The 18,781-nt window shown below is 48.8% G+C and overlaps 1 protein-coding gene across 1 annotated transcript in view; it reads right to left on the bottom strand.

The window, feature by feature from the left end:
* KAZN (kazrin, periplakin interacting protein) overlaps positions 1-18,781 on the bottom strand; it is a 1,270,084-nt gene that overhangs the window by 537,823 nt on the left and 713,480 nt on the right. Inside the window, exon 3 of the mRNA XM_064363326.1 lies at positions 2,959-3,202. Within this exon, the coding sequence (XP_064219396.1) occupies positions 2,959-3,202 (244 nt within the window). The remainder of the gene's footprint in view (positions 1-2,958; positions 3,203-18,781) is intronic.

Raw genomic sequence — 18,781 nt, 5'->3', positions numbered from 1 at the left:
ATGCCAGCTTACAGGGATACCAACCAAGCTAATATTTTGTTTAAATGATACACTGCATTAACCCTCTAGGAAAACCCAAGGTTTCTTCATCCAAAGGGGACAGCAACCTACCTTCTGCCAGTTGTCATCCCTGGAACGAAACATCCAATGATGGATGGATGAGCTTGCTTCATTCATTTTAAAAAAGAATTTAAAAAACACAAAAAACATTTGAAAATGAATCTAATAATCTCTCGGCAGAGGAAGAAAAAGGTGACTCTTTCCCATAACCGTTTGTACTAATATTATTAAAGGTACATTAGCATGCATTTAATATGTACATAATGCCCTTTAGTTAAAAGAGGACTTACACGGTTGCATTTTGAAAGATACTCGTTTTATTCAAAACCTTGATTTGAAAACTGATGACTCAACAGCACTGAAATACTCTAAGGGTCTGGACCCTTGAGTTGCATCAACAGAGACCAAATGAAAACACAAGACTAATTTGGAAGAACAGCTAGAAGCCAGGAGGAGCTGAGCCTCTGGGAGCCTCCCTGGAGGTGGAACCCCATCAACCGCACTTTAAAATTAACTTGTGACAACTCAAAGCTTCCTTTTAGGATAATGAAAGCAATGGCAAAAGAAACTACCAGACCACCTCTGCAGAGGGTTTCTGTGCTAGCCACAGGCCCTGAGAAAAGAAAAACCAAAACGACTCCCTCCCCTCCATTAAAAAAAAAAAAAATCCCCAGAACTTACAGAGGTGAAATAACGTATCATGTACTATTGCAATGGACAAGTGAATGACACCCCACTGAACTTATATGGGGGGCTTGTTTTCTTTTCAACCATCACATCTGTTTAAATGCACATCAATTTAGACGGTTATGCGGCCGACAATCAAGTAGAGTTCAAACCTTTTAAACCTTTTATTTTCTGATTATAAAATCACGAAGTGCCCCTAGTAAAGATTTTGAGAAACGCCAACGTACGAAGCGGAAAAGTCCAGACCACCCTTCATTCTACCACCCACAGCCAGCCACTGACACGGGCAGGCACGGTCCTGAGAGCGTACGGGAGCTGCTGGTGGGCTCTTAGGACCATGTATTTTTAAAGATAGCAAGAGATCCAAAAGCCATTTTCATTTCCACAGCCTTGTGCATTTGTGTAGGAAAAAAGAACAAGGAAGTAGCCCCCTGTTGCGCTACTACAACAATGTGACCAGCCTCGGTTTCCAAGTTGAGCACGTGTACATCATCACTGCGTCGACTTCCTTAGCATGCCCGGTCTACAACTAGATCCAGGACTCAGATAAAAAACCACGTAACTTTTCCTTGGCTGAGAAAAGGGCAGACGGTGGGAAATAAACGAACATTGTTCAGTGTCCTTTACGATACAGCTTTCGATTCTTAGCAAAATGCCAGTTCTTAGCTGTTTCTTTAATGTTAGCAGAGCCTCTGCCTATAAAAAGTGAAGCATTACCTTGCAGTCTGCCACAGGTTCCAGTGGAGAATGTTCTTTCACACACAATGACATTGCAAGGGATAAATGACAAGAATAACCACAAGTCACGCTTGCAGCAAGCACTAGGACCACAACACCTTCTCACCATTACGTCATGGCTACTTCCTTATCAAAGTACTCCCCCCAGTTCCTAAGACTTCCGACAGGCTCCGGGAGTACCAAGTTAAGATCTGACTTGGAATTCGACATAAAACTGCACATGTGCAGGCTTCGCATCTCACATCAAAGAAAGCACACTTCCCAGGAAGATAAGGTGGAAACAGAGACTGATGGAGAGAACCAGATTCTTAGGAAAACAGACTCAACACTCAGAAGCTCTCGAAACGCAACAGAACCAGAAAATCATTTTGAGCCACTGAGCAATTGGTACCTTGCACTTCACCAAGTGACATATTTATACAAGTGGCCCTCATGGACTGGAGATTTTTTTCTGTCCTGTTCTGGATTTCAGCAGTTTAATTTGCAATTCAAATGATATATTAATAACCAGTGATACTGTTTCTTAAAGGGCAATTAGGTAAAAGGAAAAAAAATACCGCAAACCCTGCTTACCCTTTTACTTTCTAAGTCACAGAAACCAAACAGTACATTTTAGGGATGCCCCATCAGCCTTTATGTCTTGCAGGGGGCTTCAGAGCTTAATCTCTGTCAATGTGAACACAAACCAACCAACCGTCTTTTTCTCCCTCTAAACTGCAAAGAGTCCCTTCAAGCAGGGGCTCCCTACAGCCCACTACCCTAAACCTTCATTTCTCTACCGCTCAGCCTTTGGGGTCTACAATATCCCCCCCTGGAAAGCGCTCTAGGTGTTTATATTTGCTGGAAATTTAAACTCCCTGCTGAGCTGAGCATCTACTGTTGCATCCATAGATTCAAATGCCTGCGAGACCTCAAATGGGAAGAAAATAAAGTCCAGATGCAATTGAGCCAAGGGATTTGGCATCGGCGGAGAAAAGTGCACAGCAGTCCAATCCTCTATCCCAACCACGGAGGCAGAGCCCGGAACACTCTCCGGGAAAAACTCATTCCAAAGGAAGGAGCCTTCGGAAGTCGGGGGAAACTGTGCCATTCACTCCAGCGGGGGGTGGGGGGAAAGGCCCCACCATGAAAAGTTTGCCACGGAGCTGGGGGCTGGTGCCATGGAAAGGGCACTCTCTGCTGCCGGAAGGGACCCGCCGGCTGCGCCTCGCTGGGGCTGGCCGGGGCCGGTGTGATGGTGTGACCGTGTGACCGTGTGACCCCGTGCACGCTGCGCCCGGGTTTTCGTGAATGACAGCAGCCTGCAACTCCCAGCCGGGGAGCCGCGGTGGCCACCTCCGGGCGCAAAGGGTTATCTGCCACAATGCAAAGCGATTCCGCCGCCGGGCGTGGGGGACCCCGAGTCCCCGGCCACCTCCGGGGCCCGGCGTGCTCGCTCGCCCTCCTCCGCCCTGGGCGCCGGGGCGATCCTACCTTGCGCTCCGAGCTGGGGGTTCTCCATGTTCGTCGCTGCCGAGTCCGCCGCCGCCGCCGAGGCGCTGGCCGCGGCTCCCGGGCCCGGGCCGGGGCCGCCGCCGCCGCTCAGTTCCGCCAGTCTCCGGTTGGTGGCCGTGAGTTCGGCTCGCAGGTTGGTCACCTCCTGGCTGGCCGACTGGACCGCCCCATCGATGCGGAGCGCGAGCTGCTTATTGTCTTCCATCATGCTCAGGATTTTGGCCTGGGGGCGAGAGAGGTGACAAAGAGCTGCATGATGCGCTGGGGGGCGCGCGGCCGGGCACCCCTGGCTCTACCTGTTGGGTCCCCCGCGGCCCGGCTTGCCCGCGCCCCGACCCCCAGGCACCGGCAGCGCCGGCTCCTCCGGCGCAGGAATGACAGCGGCGCCTCCAGCCCGAGCCGCGGCGGTGGCTAGGCGGCGGGGGGAGGAGGAGGAGGAGAAAGAGGAGGAGAAGGAGGAGGAGGAGCAGCGATCGCCGAGACCCCGGCGGGCGGGCGCCGAGAGCTGCTCGGAGGACACCGCGCGCCGCCAGGCACTCTTTAAATGGAGCCTACCATTCGCCGCCCGCTCTGGAGGGGGCCTGGGCCGGAGGCCCGGGACACCCTCGGCCTCCCGCGCCCCCTTCCTTCGGGGACACACCCCCCGGGGGGCGGGAGCGGAGGGCGGCAGCCGGGAGGGGGCCAAGGTGGCGTCCCTGGCGTGGGGCGGGGGGTCGCCTGGACCGAGGCCGGCCCTCCGTCCCCTCCCTGGAGCGGTGGGGCAGCCCCCGCCCTGGAGAACCGGTGCCCCGCGCGGTGCTAGGGTCGGGGAGGCGCTGGGTGCTCGGAAGAGAGGGTGCTTGGAAAGGGGGCCTCAGAGGGGGGTAGGGGTGAGTCTCCTGGGGAGGGGGCAGCTGGAGCCAGCTCAGGAGTGGAGTTCGTGCTCCGCCGGTCCCTTAAACTGCGAGTACGAAATGCTCAGAGGGGAGCCGAGCTGGTGCCCCGCGTGCTTCTCACTCACCACCCACCACCGGCCGCCCGGACCTGCGCTGCCCACCCCCGGAGGGAGAGCGCCCACCTTCCTCGGCGTGGGCCGCCCGGGCTCCCGCCTCCTCACAGCCCGAGCCCTGCGTGTGCACCCAGGTGGAGGGGCAGCCTTAGCCAGCTCCTAAGCTTCTTAGCTGGGCTGAATATTGGCGGGGACAGAGACGAGGCTGGGTGATAAGGAATGCGTCAATGGGGCCTCTTCCCTTCCTTCTCCTGCTGGGAACAGAAGAGTTGAGCCTTGCTGCCTCAGTTTACCCATCCTGTCTTCCCAGAAGAACTGAGGTAACCTGACGTTGATTAGCCCTTTCCAGCTCCTCTTTCTCTCCCAGAGCACACAGGCGTTGCATTTTTCACTGGGGCCCTGGATTCCAGCCACCAGACCTTGTTACCATAGCAAGCTTCATTCCATGCAAATAGGACAAGTTAAAACAGCCAGCAACCCTCTGGTCAACAGGGCACCACCATTCCAGCTCAGTCAACCTCCGGAGAGCAGCAAAGAGCAGACTGCAGAAGCCAGTGGGGTGTTGCAGGGGAGAATGAGGCTGCCCACCCTTCGGGTTCTTATAGGAAGCCCATAAGAACCAAGAAAAAACTGCGTGCGGTTTTTATACGCATTCTTATCCCTAGTGAGTGAGGATTATTATTCCCATTTTAGGGATAAGGAAACTGAGGCTCTGCACAGGGTTAAGCAATTTACTTAAAGGGGCCCGTGGAAACCAGGTGACACCGGAACTAGAAGAAAGTAATTATCTGATTGCAAGTTCTTCCCACTGGCCTTCAGGAGACCCTGGATGATAGATTTCTCCCTCCTTTTATGTGGAACCATAAAAACAGCCTTGCTCCATTCCCCTGTGACTACTAACAAGCTTTTGCAAGAGGGCAGGACTGGATGGTGGAGCATGTGGCAGGAAGATGCGATTCTTCACTCTGTCCACTCTGCTTAGCTAATGGGTCAGGGTGGGGATTGAACCTCATTAGCACAACTTCTGACCAACTGGACCAACCAAGGCACTTAGAACTGCTTAGGGTATCTGCAAACCAGGATTCAGTTCTTTGCAGTCTTTCAGTTACGTTATGGAGGGAGCATCAAAACTACAGAACTTTGTGGGTCTTCAAAAGGGGGATGCCGGGTGCAGCCATTGTGGAACACATATTAGCAGTTCCTTGGAAAGTTAAACATAAGATTACCCTATAACCCAGCAAATCCACTCCTACGTATATGTCAAAAACAAATACCCAAACAAATATTTATACATGAATGTTCATAACACACTCTTCATTCCTAGCCAGAAGACAGAAACGACCCAAATGTCCATCAGCAGATGACTGGATGGGCCGTGCGCAGTGGCTCACACCTGTAATCCCAGCACTTTGGGAGGCTGAGGCCGGGAGTTCAAGACTAGCCTGACCAACATGGTGAAACCCCGTCTCTACTAAAAACACAAAAATTAGCCAGGCATGGTGGTGAGTGCCTGTAATCCCAGCTACTCAGGAGGCTGAGGCAGGAGAATTGCTTGAACCTGGGAAGCGGAGGTTGCAGTGGGCCAAGATTGTACCATTGCACTCCAGCCTGGGCGACAGAGTGAGAGAGTGAGACTCTGTCTCAAACAACAACAACAACAGCTAAAACCAACAGATGACTGGATGAACAAATTGCAGTACACAATGGAATATTATTCAGCCATGAAAAAGAATGTACTGGTAAATGCTACTACTACATGGATGAAGCTCCAAATCATTATGCTAGGTGAAAGAAGCCTGACACAGAAGGTCACGTGATGATTCCGTTTATACGAAATATCCAGAATACATAAATCCATAGAAACAGGAAGCAGATTGGTGTTTGTCAGGGGCTGTGGGGAGGGAGGAATGGGGAGTAGCTGTTTAATAGATGCCAGGTGTTACTTTGTGCTGGTTGATGAAAATGTTTTAGAACTACACAGAGGTGGTGGTGGCACAACATGGTGAATGTACTAAGTGCCATTGAATCGTTCACTTTAAAGTGCTTAATTTCATGTTATGTAAATTTTACCTCAATCAAAAAGTCATCATATATGCAAATACACAAAAAGTGGGGAGGGGGTGTTCTGGAGCTAGGGCTTCTGAGCAAACGGTTAAGAGTAGCTCTATTTAGAGGGCCGTGTGTGTGTGTGTGTGTGTGTGTGTGTGTGTGTGTGTGTGTGCTCACACCTCTGGTATAGCACTTACCAGAAGAAACAGTAAATTATCTGTTTACATGTCTCTCTCCCACTTCACTGGGAACTTGTGGGTGGGGGAAGGAGGGTAATCCGGTTTTTTGTGTTATTCATCTTTGCATCCTTGCCACCCTATCCCATAGTGTTCTGCAAATGAACGTGTGTGAGTGTGTTTGTGTAGTAAACAAACTGACCCAGTGTCACTCATTGTGCTCTTCAGTGAGATTAGTCCCACACACCGGAATCTTAAAATCAAAACAAAACAAAACAAAAATCTAACAAGGAGAAAAGAAAAGACTCATTCCCTGAGCCCCTTCTCATCCCTCTCTCTTTGAGGTTTCAAGAAGCTTGCTTTAGACGCTCCTGGCGTGCCTCCTAGGATATTATGAATTTTATTTTTTGAGAGTTTTTCCCTAACATGAAAAAAGGGGCTTTCTCCAGTTGTGTGTCCTTATGTTCACGCATTCACCCACACACCAAAGGACCAGAACTTAGAAAGTCTGCAATCAGTTCGCCTCTGTGGGTCCACTTGATTTAAACCAAAAAGGTCTACCCTTCTTTTTCTTTTTTTCTTTAAGTTGGAGTGTTACTCTGTCACCCAGGCTGGAGGGCAGTGGCACCATCTCAGCTCAGTGCAACCTCTGCCTCCCAGGTTCAAGTGATTCTCTGCCTCAGCCTCCTGAGTAGTTGGGATTATAGGCATGCGCCACCACACCCAGCTAACTTTCTTGTAATTAGCCCACCACCATGTCCCGCTAATATTTTGTATTTTTAGTAAAGACGGGATTTCACCATGTTGGCCAGGCTGGTCTCAAACGCCTGACCTCAAGCAATCCGCCCACCTCAGCCTCCCAAAGTGATGGGATTACAGGCGTGAGCCACCAAGCCCGGCCACGTCTACCTTCTTACCCATCCCCCACCACTGCCCCTCCAGAGGTGATCTCAAGGAACAAAACAGTTACTGTGTTTACCTTTTCGAGGAACTGCTAATATGTTTCCACAACGGCTGCACCACAGGATCCCCCTTTTGAAGACCCACAGAGTTCTGTAGTTTTGATGCTCCCCCCATAATGTAACTGAAAGACTGCAAAGAACTAAATCCTGGTTTGCAGATACCCTAAGCAGTTCTAAGTGCGTTGTTTGGTCCAGCTGGTCAGCAGAATCTGTGTCCCCTCCCACTAGCTTAACACCTCCTGCAAGCCCATTGGCCTGTCTGGGGCGCTGGGAGGTATTTACGATCCATGTCATTGGACACACCTGAAAACTGTTGAGGGAGGGGTCTGTCATCCACAGCTCTCGGTCCATGGGATCCACAGCTGTGAGAATTTGACAGTACTGTGGGTTCTGTTTCAGGGTTCTTCCTTTTGCATGTTCATAAAGTAGTCCCAATCTCATGCCACAGAAAGCTGATATTAAAAATCAAGACAGAAAATGGGTCCACTTTATAGGGACTTGCTGTCATTTTTCCACTATCACTGCTGCTACCACTCCCAACCAGCCCAACCCCACCCAAGGCCCAGGCATTGGCCCATATGCGGTCACCAGCCTCCACCTACGTTGCCCGATCTTTCTGAGCAGAATGAGCCAACGGTGCCGTGTGTGTATGTCGCCCACCAGAGCTTGCCCAGGCGTTTTGGAAAGTCTGCAGAACCAACTTCCCTCTAGCTCAGAGAAAGGAAATTCCTATCAAGAATCAAGGCTAAGGGCCCGACCATTGCTGACAGCACAGCTATATGCACCTCTCTCTTCCCAGAAATGAACTGACCTCATAATATCACGTCCAGACTGGGATGCGGCTGAGGGCAGAAGAGGGCGCTGTGAGTAACTGCATTAAGCCGAAACAAGCGGCATACACGGAAACTGTCCCAGGAAACCCAGTATATAAGGCTGCCCTACTCTACGATTGAATGATGCTATTTGGTCCCGGAAGGCAATGGGGATTGTCTACTCTAGTGCCCTCCTTATTTACAGACAGAGAAAGAGACATCCCAGATTTAGGGATGAACCAGGCAGCTTTGTCAGTGAAGGAGCTGGGAAGAATTAAACCAGGGTCTTTAGAAAACGGCCCATCTCTCCACTGCCACGTGTATCACGCGGCACTTCCTGAATTACAGGCGAAGGGCGAACCCACAGCCTTGCGTAACCTGGCCGCTGATTTCGGATTTCTTGTACGGCGCCCCTTGCTCACCACTGTCTTGTCACTTAAGCTCTTTCTGAACCCAGGGTCTTTGCCTCTCCCTGGAACGTTCTCCCCCCGGCTCTCTGTATCTGATTCCTTTTCCTCCCTCAGACTTAACCTTCATCATTTACTTATTTCATAGCATATATCGCCATTGGTTATTGTTCTGTTTATTTATCTGCAAATTTGAAATATAGACTGAAGGATCTGAGAGAGAAGTCACCAAGAGTTTGGCTCACTGGGGTCTTTAAACTCCTCTGGTTTCCAAGACAATCCTGCTTATTCGTCTTTGTCCTGGATTCCGTGGAATTCCCAAGAATAAATGCCCTTTTCTTGAACTAATTTGATTATTTCTATTGCACGCGGTAAAATGCCCTGGCTAAAAGTACACCATCCCTCCACTGCCTGACCCCAACCAGCCAGTCGGTGAGCCTTAGGAAGGCAGGGTTTGTGTCCCTGAGGCAGGGTTTGTATCCCATTCTGCTTTCTGCTCTCCCTGTCTGGTGCTCGATAGATGCTTCTCCAAAGAGTTTGTGGTTGATTGAACAAATTCATCTTCCTCATCCCCTACAAATTCATATCCACAAATATTCTTGCTACTCTCATTAAAACGCTTCTCATATTCAGTCTTCTCCAGGAATTCTAGTCACATCTTAATTTTGCAAAGCACTTTCACAGCTCTCTTCTTATTTTATTCTTGCAACAATTCCATTGGATAGAGAGGGTCCTGGAATGCGCATATGGCATATGAAGTTAGGAGATCTGTCCAAGCATCACAAAACTGCCTGCACCTCCTCCCACCTCTTATGCCCCCAGAGCTCCACACATACTTGTTGAATGGATGAGCTGGGGGCCAGGACTCACACACTCCCATAAAAAGTCCAGTCTTCCCTCCGATCCAACCAGAGGCATCGTTTCTGTCTGGCTCAGAGACCACAGGCAGCATTCATGCACTCCTCCCATTAAGGTTGAGTGATAAATTGTGGATTCCAGGAATCCATACGTGGGACAAGGTGGAACAGGGAAAGACTGAAAGAGAAGCCAGTGAGTAATGATCTTGACCCTGGGGTCAGCACCCTGAGAAACTCTCATGCTTCTTCAGGTTGGCACGTGGCTGCTTGCAGGAGCCAGAGAGACCTCTGCAGATTGATCCTGCTCCCTGCAGCCAATGTTAAAGGCCACTTCCTACAAACAGTGTCCTTCCTAGGCTCCGCGCCACAAGCCCCTGGACTTCAGGCCAGTCCAGTGTTTCTCAGAGCGAAGATGAAGACCACCTGACGTGGACTCCTCAGAAGCTGCTTGTGAAAATGCAGAAGCCCAGGCCCCACTCCTGACCAAGCAGATTCTCTAGGGTGCTGCCCGGTATCTCCATATCTGCATTTACAACAAGCTGCCCAGGAGAATCTGACGCGTAATGAAGTTGGAGACTCACCGCTCCAGACACCCAGATGCCCTGAAAGCACTGAGCACAAGTGTGAAATATGTCCATGCCTCAGGAGTGGCTGTGATGGCTCCCTGCTCTCTGTTTTCTGGATGACATCTGTCCTGTGTCCCCCCGCTTGTCCCCCTCCAAGAGAGAGTCCTTAGGGAGTTACCTTCCCTCTCCACAGACAGACGCTCTGTTTATTCAAATTGTCACTTGTGAATCCTGGCCAATCTAGGAGGTGGATCTCTTGTACATTTACATGGTTTACTTTGGCTGAGTGGGTTTTAACATGTGCTCTGGGGAAAAAGGCAACAGAGCTCCAGACAGGAGCGGCCAGAGCTCAGGGCTATGAGTGAGAGGACCGGGAGCAGGGGGCAGAGCCGTAGAGAAGAGTGTGCAGACAGTGGAACCCCAAGAGCTATCCTCCCCCTATTCATCCCCCTCATAACCACAGTTATGAAATGAAAGGATGGAGAAGAAAAGATACCAGGAGGAAAAAACAGGAGAGAGGAGTGTGGGCTTAAGGAGACAGCCTGCAGCTATAAGATGGAAATGTACACGTTCAGTGTTGATTAAACACACACACACATGGCCCTACACACAAACACACACACACACACACACACCCCAGTATACATCAGTGTGGACACAGAGCAGAGTTATTAGTGTAAAGAATGACAAGCTCCTCCTGTCTTCCCAAGCAATCTCTCATCTAAAGCTGGGAAAGTCGGTCAGGCGTATCCCTTCTGTGTATGCATTCAACCAACTCAGTTCCTTCTGTGGATTTTTCATTTGCAAACAGTCCTTTAATAATCACTTCTAATTCAGAAGCTCCTAGGTATGAAATCGATAAATGTTAATAGACATTCTAACCACAGACTTAAACACATAAGCATATATACTTAAAGTCTCTGTTCCTTGGTTGAAATGCAAGTGCTTTTTTTCACCTCCTTGAAGGTTTCTTGTTTTTTTGGGTTTTATTTTTTGTATATGTGGTTTTTTTTTTTGATGTGCTGCTTCTTTCCCTGGTCAGGGGCTTACAAGAGAATATGCGAGCTAGCCTGGGTTCTCGGCTCTGTCACAGTCTCTGTGAGTGGCAGTGAGCAACAGCCACGGCCAAGCAAAATACAAAACCCAGAGACAAATGTTTCCACCCTCAGAGAAACGTCACTGCACCTCCAAAGACCTGGTTCGACCTGGGGGCATCTTGCCCAACCTCTTGCCCTCTCGTGCGGTGGCTATGTCCACGGGGGTGGACGCTATTTTATTTTCCAGCAACCCAGAACAATTTCTGAGCGGTTCCCCTAACAAAGCTAAAGAGGACAGGGTCAAATGTTCTAGCCACTTGCACACTCTAAATCTGCTCTATTTTCCCGTTTTAGCGAAGGCGCCCTCTCTACAGCCTCCTGGCAGGGGGAAGTTAGCTGACGTCATCAACGGTCTCATTCCTCCTCTGGTGGGTGAGGGGTAGCTCCAATGCACAGGTTCTAGAGTTAGGCACGGGTTTAAGTCCAGCCCTGCCACGTACTAGCTCTGAGACACTTGATCAGTTCCTTACTGTCTCTGAGCCTCGAGTTCCACATTGGGAAAATGGGACTAATATCACTGCTGATTTCATAGACTTGTTGAGGAATTAAGAGAGACAACGCATTGTAAACCATCTGGCAGAGTGCCTGGTGCCTAGAAAGAACTTAATAGATGTGCCGGGCGTGGTGGCTCACGCCTGTAATCCAAGCACTTTGGAGGCCAAGGCGGGCGGATCACCTGAGGTTGGGAGTTCAAGACCAGCCTGACCAACATGGTGAAACCCCGTCTTTAAAAAAAAAAAAAAAAGAACTTATTATCGATGATGGAGATGATGATGGTGGTGATGAAGACTGTGACTGTGATAGTTGCGATGGTAGCTCTCATTCTTTGGGCATCCACTGTGTTCTGCCACTTGGCTCACTTGTTTATTTCTACTAACTCAGGCTGAATCTTCACAACACTGAGGTCACCGTCAGGGAAAAACTTAGGCTCAGAGGGTTTGCTCACACTCACCTAGCTAAGAGGTAGAATAACCAGATTCACATCTAAGTATGCCCAATCCTTTTTTTTTTTTTTTTTTTTTGAGACAGAGTCTTGCTCTGTCACCAGGCTGGAGTGCAGTGGCACAATCTCAGCTCACTGCAACCTCCACCTCCTGGATTCAAGTGATTCTCCTGCCTCAGCCTCCTGGGTAGCTGGGATTACAGGTACGTGCCACCATACCCAGATAATTTTTGTATTTCTAGTAAAGACGAGGTTTCACCATGTTGGCCAGGATGGTCTTGATCTCTTGACCTTGTGATCCGCTGGCCTTGACCTTCCAAAGTGCTGGGATTACAAGCGTGAGCCACTGTGCCCAGCCCCTAGGTATGCCCAGTTCTAAGGTTTCCACCTTTTCTTTCTTTCTCGTTTCCCCCTCTAATACATGAAGGCATCCCTGCACTCACTGATGCAGTGAGAGACCTTGTGTGTCCCTTCCAACCCAATCCCCTTCACTCTCTGCAAAAGGCTGGGATCTGAGGCAGAAGCAGGGAGGGAGCTGCTCCTTTGTGGCTGGTGCCTTTCTTATTCCAGGCCCTGGGGACCCATTTGGTAAATGAGTTCTTTTGGCTTATAAAATGGTACCCCAGTGGGTTTGAAATACTTAACAGACCTACCCTAAATGGGTAATTTATTTTTTTTCTCACTGGTAGTGTTATTATTCCGGTGATCTCTGTTCTATGAAAGTTGTTTCTGATGCTTTCTTGGAGGGTATGGGGCTACTTTTAAACAGAGGGGCATTCGATTTGGAGAGGAGCTGAGTTTCACGAGGTGGAGATCCTCAGGATGCCTTTATCGCCCTATTTTGCTCTTTCACATTTATTTAACTAAATGATACCTTCAGGAGGAGGGTTTTCCACTCATTTCTACTCAGGCCCCACTCTTTTCCCAGATTTTATGAACTTTTGCTTCTGTGAGTTCATTTCTTTCTACTCCTAGGATGCTTTACTCACCGAATAAGTCCTCTTCACTTAGGAAAAGTACGTTCTCCCCTGAAAATATCACAAGGAACAGTGTGAGCCCCCATTCAAGGCCACAGTGGAAACATTGTGTTAGGGACCACAACACCACAGGAATTAAGGCCCAAACATCCCTCGATGATTTATCGCACAGGGGTCTCAGATCTGGCGAGATACACCATCCTTCTTCAGGAATTGGAAGTAGCAGTAGTGGAAAGGGGTCTTAGGTCTTGTCCTTTGAGCCAATACTAAATTATTCCAGCACCAAAGAGCCCTGGGAAAAATCTGTATTTGCCAAATGGTATCCAGTGTTCCCGGATATCCCCAGTGTGCCACGAAGGGCTGTACCTGCAGCCATCTGCCCTAATATCCAGCACTCGCTGTCCCTTTGTACGCATAATTGGAAGAGAGATATTTTTCAATGACCCACTCATTAGGATAGTGTGTCTATAGCCAGCAAGGTGCAACGTTGCCATATTTATCTTAATTGACTTCCCATTTATTACTATTATTATTTTTTTATTTTTTGAGACAGAGTCTCACTCCATCACCAGGCACCAGGCTGGAATGCAGTGGCGCGACCTCGGCTCACTGCAACCTCCACGTCCCGGGTTTAAGCAAGTCTCCTGCCTCAGTCTCCCGAGTAGCTGGGACTACAGGCGCGCACCACCACACCCAGCTAGTTTTTCTGTATTTTTAGTAGAGACGGGGTTTCATCATGTTGGCCAGGATGGTCTCGATCTCTTGACCTCGTGATCCGCCTGCCTCGGCCTCCCAAAGTGCTGGTATTACAGGCGTGAGCCACTGCGCCCAGCCTATTATTTTTTTTTTAACCTGCTTTGTTTTATGCTGGGAAGATGTAAAACAATTTATGATCTCCTATTTGGAACTCCAAGGCCACATTATTAGGTGTCTCTGTAGTGCAAGAGGGAGCTGTGCTGCTCGTGGCCATATCAGCTATTTTGCTTTTGGTCACATCCTCAGCCATCCTTGTAGGAAGATAGATGGTAGGTACTCTGACAGCGTCACCCAGGGCTTTGGGAAGTCATAGGTGAGGTCCGTATAGACGTAGTTTACTATAAAAGCCATTATGCATGCTAGTCAAGCCAGCTGCCAGTGTCTTTTCTTTTGAGAAACAAACAAGTAGATCTGGTTTAGAAGCAGGCAGGTTGGGAGGTAAAATCAAGCACTAAGGAGAGAGGCTCACGTTTGCTCTTCCCTTGCCTGCTCTGGTGTTCTGCACCCGTGCCCACAGCCCCAAACCCTCCTCCAGTACTGGCTCCACGACCGGCTCCTCAAAACACTGGGACCACAAGTGCAAGAACGTACCTGTCCAGTCTCTAAACAGCTGTCCTGTATTCAAGAGATGAAACTGACCAGAATAGAAGCAACTGACCTTTGTTCTTCCCCTGCCAGCGAGGAGCCCCGAGGGAGTCTTGCAGAAAGCCAGATTATAACACTAGAAGCCTGATAGCTTCTAGGCAACTTTGGGGAAGAAAAGAAAGACAGATCCAGGTTCTGGTCCTGTCATTCATTAGGAGGCATCAAACCAAAGCGTCTGCTTCGATGTCTCTCAAAAGAACAACTGGCTAGCTCATGGGCACCTTCGTGCAAATTAGAAAAATATTTGCCCCTTCTCCTGGGCAAACGGAGCCCTGCTGGAAGGCACAGACTCAGGGAAAGGAGCTCTGCCACTCAGGTGTGTTAGTCCCCTTCTGAAGCTAAGCAGGAAGTTATCACACGTATCACGGACCAGTGGGATTTTCACCTTCCTCACTCAGAGGGTATCTAGGTTCTATTTTCAAGATATTTTTGTTGTTAGCATTTTAATTCAAAGTAACATGTACCTTCACAAATCTATGTATGGCTTTATATGAAGAGCACTTAATGAAGCTATTTTACATGACATTTTAGCAACTGTATGAATCTTTTCTTCTTGAAATTGTCTCAACTATCCAAGAAGAGGCTCAGTGAGCTGGTAGATTCAAAATCCAGCTCTGCTTGAAAGTGCTTTTGGAAGGGGTGATATGAGAATGAGAAGAGACAATGATTCTGGTGGGTTCTTACACCAGACCTGGTGCTAAGTACTTAAATGACAACCCTACAAGGAAGAAGCTACCATTATCATCCCTGTTTTACAGAGAGGAGAACTGAGGCTCAGCACGGTTAATTTACTCCCCCAAGGTCATACAGCTCAAGAGTGGCAGCGCTGAGACTCAGGCACAGGCCACAGGGATGCCAGGGCCCCTTTTACTACTTTTCTGCATGGCCTCTTCCCACCCAAACTCAACGTGGGTGCTATTGAATTGAAAAATGTAATGAAGACCGGATTCATAAACATACCTGAACTGAGGATGGCATTGGAATAGTAATTTTTTTTCTTGGGAGGTGGGTAGAAGGGGAATGAGAGAAAGATTTTCCTCTTAGGAAAAGTAATTTCTCCCCTAAATGTATCACAAAGAACAGCGTGAGTCCCCACTGAAGGTCACAGAAGAAACATTCTATCAGGTACCTCAACACCAGAAGGATTAAGACCCTAACATCTCTTGATGATTTATTGCAAACGGGTCTCACATCTGGCAAGGTGCACCATCTTTCTTCAGGAACTGGAAGTAGCAGTAGTGGAAAGGGGACTTAGATCTTGTCCCTTGAGTCAATACTAAATTATTCCAGCACCAAGGTGCCCTGGGAAAAATGAGGAGAAAATTTCATGTCAAGATGTAATCCCCAATGTTGGAGGTGGGGCCTGGTGGGAAGTGATTCGATCCCAGCAGTTCATGGAGGCAGATCTCGTATGAATGACTTAGCACCAAACCCTGGGTGATGTATGAGTTCTCACTCAGTTAGTTCACACGAGATCTGGTTGTTTAAGGGAGTGTGGGATCTCCTCCCTTTCTCTCTTACTCACCTGCCCCCCACCCTCACTCCTACTCTTGTCATATGACATGCCTGCTCTCACTTTGCCTTCCACCACGATTGTAAGCTTCCTGAGGCCTCACCAGAAGCCAGCATCACACTTCCTGTACAGCCTGCAAATGTGTAAGACAGTTAAACCTCTCTTCTTTATTCATTACCCAGGTTCAGGTATTTCTTTGCAGTGACTGCAAAAATTAATACAGGGAACAATGAATATGCATGCAATTATTATCTTCTGCTTCAGGGATTCTTAGCTTACCGTTGGGAAAAATCTTGAGCATTCTTTGGTTCTCATAGCTTCAGCAGTGTGGATTTCCTTTATGCACACCTCTGATTTTAATTATCAGCAAGTGAGGAAAAAACATCACCCAATTTGTGGACTTTAGAATTCTATATCTGGAAGGAACCTCAAAGTTCATGCTTACTTTGAACTTACATGTTGAACCGTATTAACCTGTGGCTTTTGGTGGATGTCTACAATCCTGGCACTTTGAGAGGCCAAGGTGTGAGGATCGCTTGAGCCCAAGAGTTTGAGATCAGCCTGGGCAACATAGTGAGACCCTTTCTGTACAAAAAGTAAAAAAAACATAGCCATAGCCGGCTGTGGTAGCACACACCTGCAGTCCTAGGTACTCAGGAGGCCAAGGTAGGAGGGTCACTTGAGCACAGGAGCTCAAAGCTGCAGTGAACTATGATTGCACCACTGCACTCCAGTGCCTGGGCAACAGACTAAGACTCTATTTCTTAAAAAAAAAAAAAAAAAAAAAAAAGAAAGAAAAAATCAGAAAGAAAAAAGTTCATCGTTAGTCAACAGGCTTGTTTTACAGATAAAGACACTGAGACCCAGAGAAACAGTTTAACTTGCCCAGATGACCCACGCATGGAGTGGCAAGACTTACTATTACTGTGACTTGTTTATGTTTGTTTAAGTGAGTGCAGGACCGTGGTGGATGTTCAGTAAACATTTGCAGAACCATATTAAACTGTGGCATTTGATTGATCCATCTGAGGGCGCATCACAAAAACAAACTAGCTCTACTTCTGATCGTTCTGTTGTGAAAAGCTTCTAAACTTAATATGAGGTGAAAACCTCCACTGGGAAGTCTCCCTTTGATCTTATGCTTCCTTTCCTTGAAACTGATAGCAAACTTGGCAACCGATTTCTTCCAGAAATTAATAATCAAACTTTAGAAGTCTCCTTTGGTTATCCTGACAACTTAAAACAAAAAGAAATGAAACATTTCCTGCAGCGTCTCCCCCTCACCCTTCCAACGCCCCCACGAGGGAACAGCTGTGTCTGTTTAAAATTGATTTTGATCTCCCAGGAAGGATCCGGTTTCTTTGCACACGGAGCTGCCGCCTCGAGATGGCGTGTGCAGTTCTGGGAAGGTGTTGGGGTTCAGCTGACTCTGCTGTAATTCTAACAGACAATCAGCAGAAGCCCATCTTCCCTCGGGGATGTGGGCGATGTGACACTTCAGCTGACATCGGTGCGGTGGGCTGGGATGTTCTGCTGCCTCAGGAATTGTTCGCCACCCTCTCCGCATTCCCCTTAACTATCGGTGGTAGATTGGATTTTTCTTCCTCATTCCTCACTCCTTCCCACGACAGTATTACCTATCCATCCTGCCTTTTGCCTCGTTACTCAAAGTAGGTGGAGTACCTTTCCCTGACCCCCTGACGTTAGGCTCGGCCATGTGACTTGCTTCGGCCCCTGGAATGCTAGTGGCTTGCAGCAAGCAGGGGCCTTGAATATGTTGGCGTTTGGCTTGGCCTCCTCTGCTCTGGGATCTTGTGTGAGAAGAGCATGCCCCAGGTAACCGCCTTAATGTTCATCCCTGAAATGCAGACATATGGAGCAAAGCTGAACCTGGCTTGGGATAAAACCCAGCCCAACCATAACCATGCCCTGCCAATGTGCAGATGCATAAATGAGAAGAATGAATATGATTGCAAGCCACTGGGATGCTGAGGCTATTTGTTCCACAGCAAAAGCTGACTAACGCATGACTGAAACTAACACCTTCCCTCGAGGGTGTCCTCCTGCCTGTTGTAGTTTGCTAGGCAACCGTAACCAAGAACCACAGACTAGGGGGCTTAACCAACAGAAATTTATTTCCTCAGAGTTCTGGAGGCAGGAAGTCCAAGGTCTAGGGGTTGGCAGGGTTAGTTTCTTCTGAGGCCTCTCTCCTTGACTTGCAGACAGCCACCATTTCCCTGTACCCTCTGTGTATGTCTGTGCCCTGATCTTTTCTGGTAAGGACAGCAGTGGTGAGACAGACAAATAAACATTTGGATTAGGACTCACCGGTATGACCTCATTTTCCCTTCATCACCTCTTTAAAGACTCTGTCTCCAAATGCAATTGCACACTGAGGTACTGGGGTAGGATTTTAATCTACGCATTTCGAACAGGCACACTTCGGCCCGTCGCACTGCTTGCAAGTGAAAGGAACTCGCTGTGTGCTGGCTTAGATACCAAGGGGAATTTATGGCTCTCACAGCTGGGAAGTCTAGAGGCAGAGCTGACTTAAGGAACTCCAGTGGCTCGAGCAATGCCATTAGGTCCCTCTCCTTCTTGCTCCTCCCTGTGAAGTGGCCTCATTTCTCATCCTCTCCTGCGCCACTGACCTTTCTCCATATAGAGGAGGCTTGAAAAACCCAGCCATAGGCTTACATCATTCTACTTTATCTGCCTCGGAGGAAAAAGACAGCCTCTCTTTCGTGTTGTTCCCAGGGATGACTGGGTCTAACCCTGGGTCGGTCACCAAGGCTAGGGCACATGCTCCTTTGATCAGCTAGGTCTTGTATATATGCCCAGCCCCAAGGCCCCAAGGGACTGATTGGTGGCCCTGCCAGAGATGCAAGCAGTGGGGAGGAGCACGTTCCCAGGGCAGGGGGAGTGGTTTAGCCGAAGGAGAAGGAACACTTGGCAGACCAGGCAACGCCACATCCACACGCAGCACACCCCTGCCCCAACAGCAAGATAATGATCCCTGGCCTGCAGCCTGGGCAGTGGCTTGGAGACGCTGAT

This window comes from Aotus nancymaae, unplaced genomic scaffold, assembly GCF_030222135.1.
Source record: "Aotus nancymaae isolate 86718 unplaced genomic scaffold, 86718_ANA_hifiasm-v0.15.2.pri h1tg000053l, whole genome shotgun sequence".
NCBI lineage: Eukaryota > Metazoa > Chordata > Mammalia > Primates > Aotidae > Aotus > Aotus nancymaae.
The sequence above is the reverse complement of the archived record's forward strand: the minus strand, read 5'-3'. Positions and strand labels throughout refer to the sequence as shown.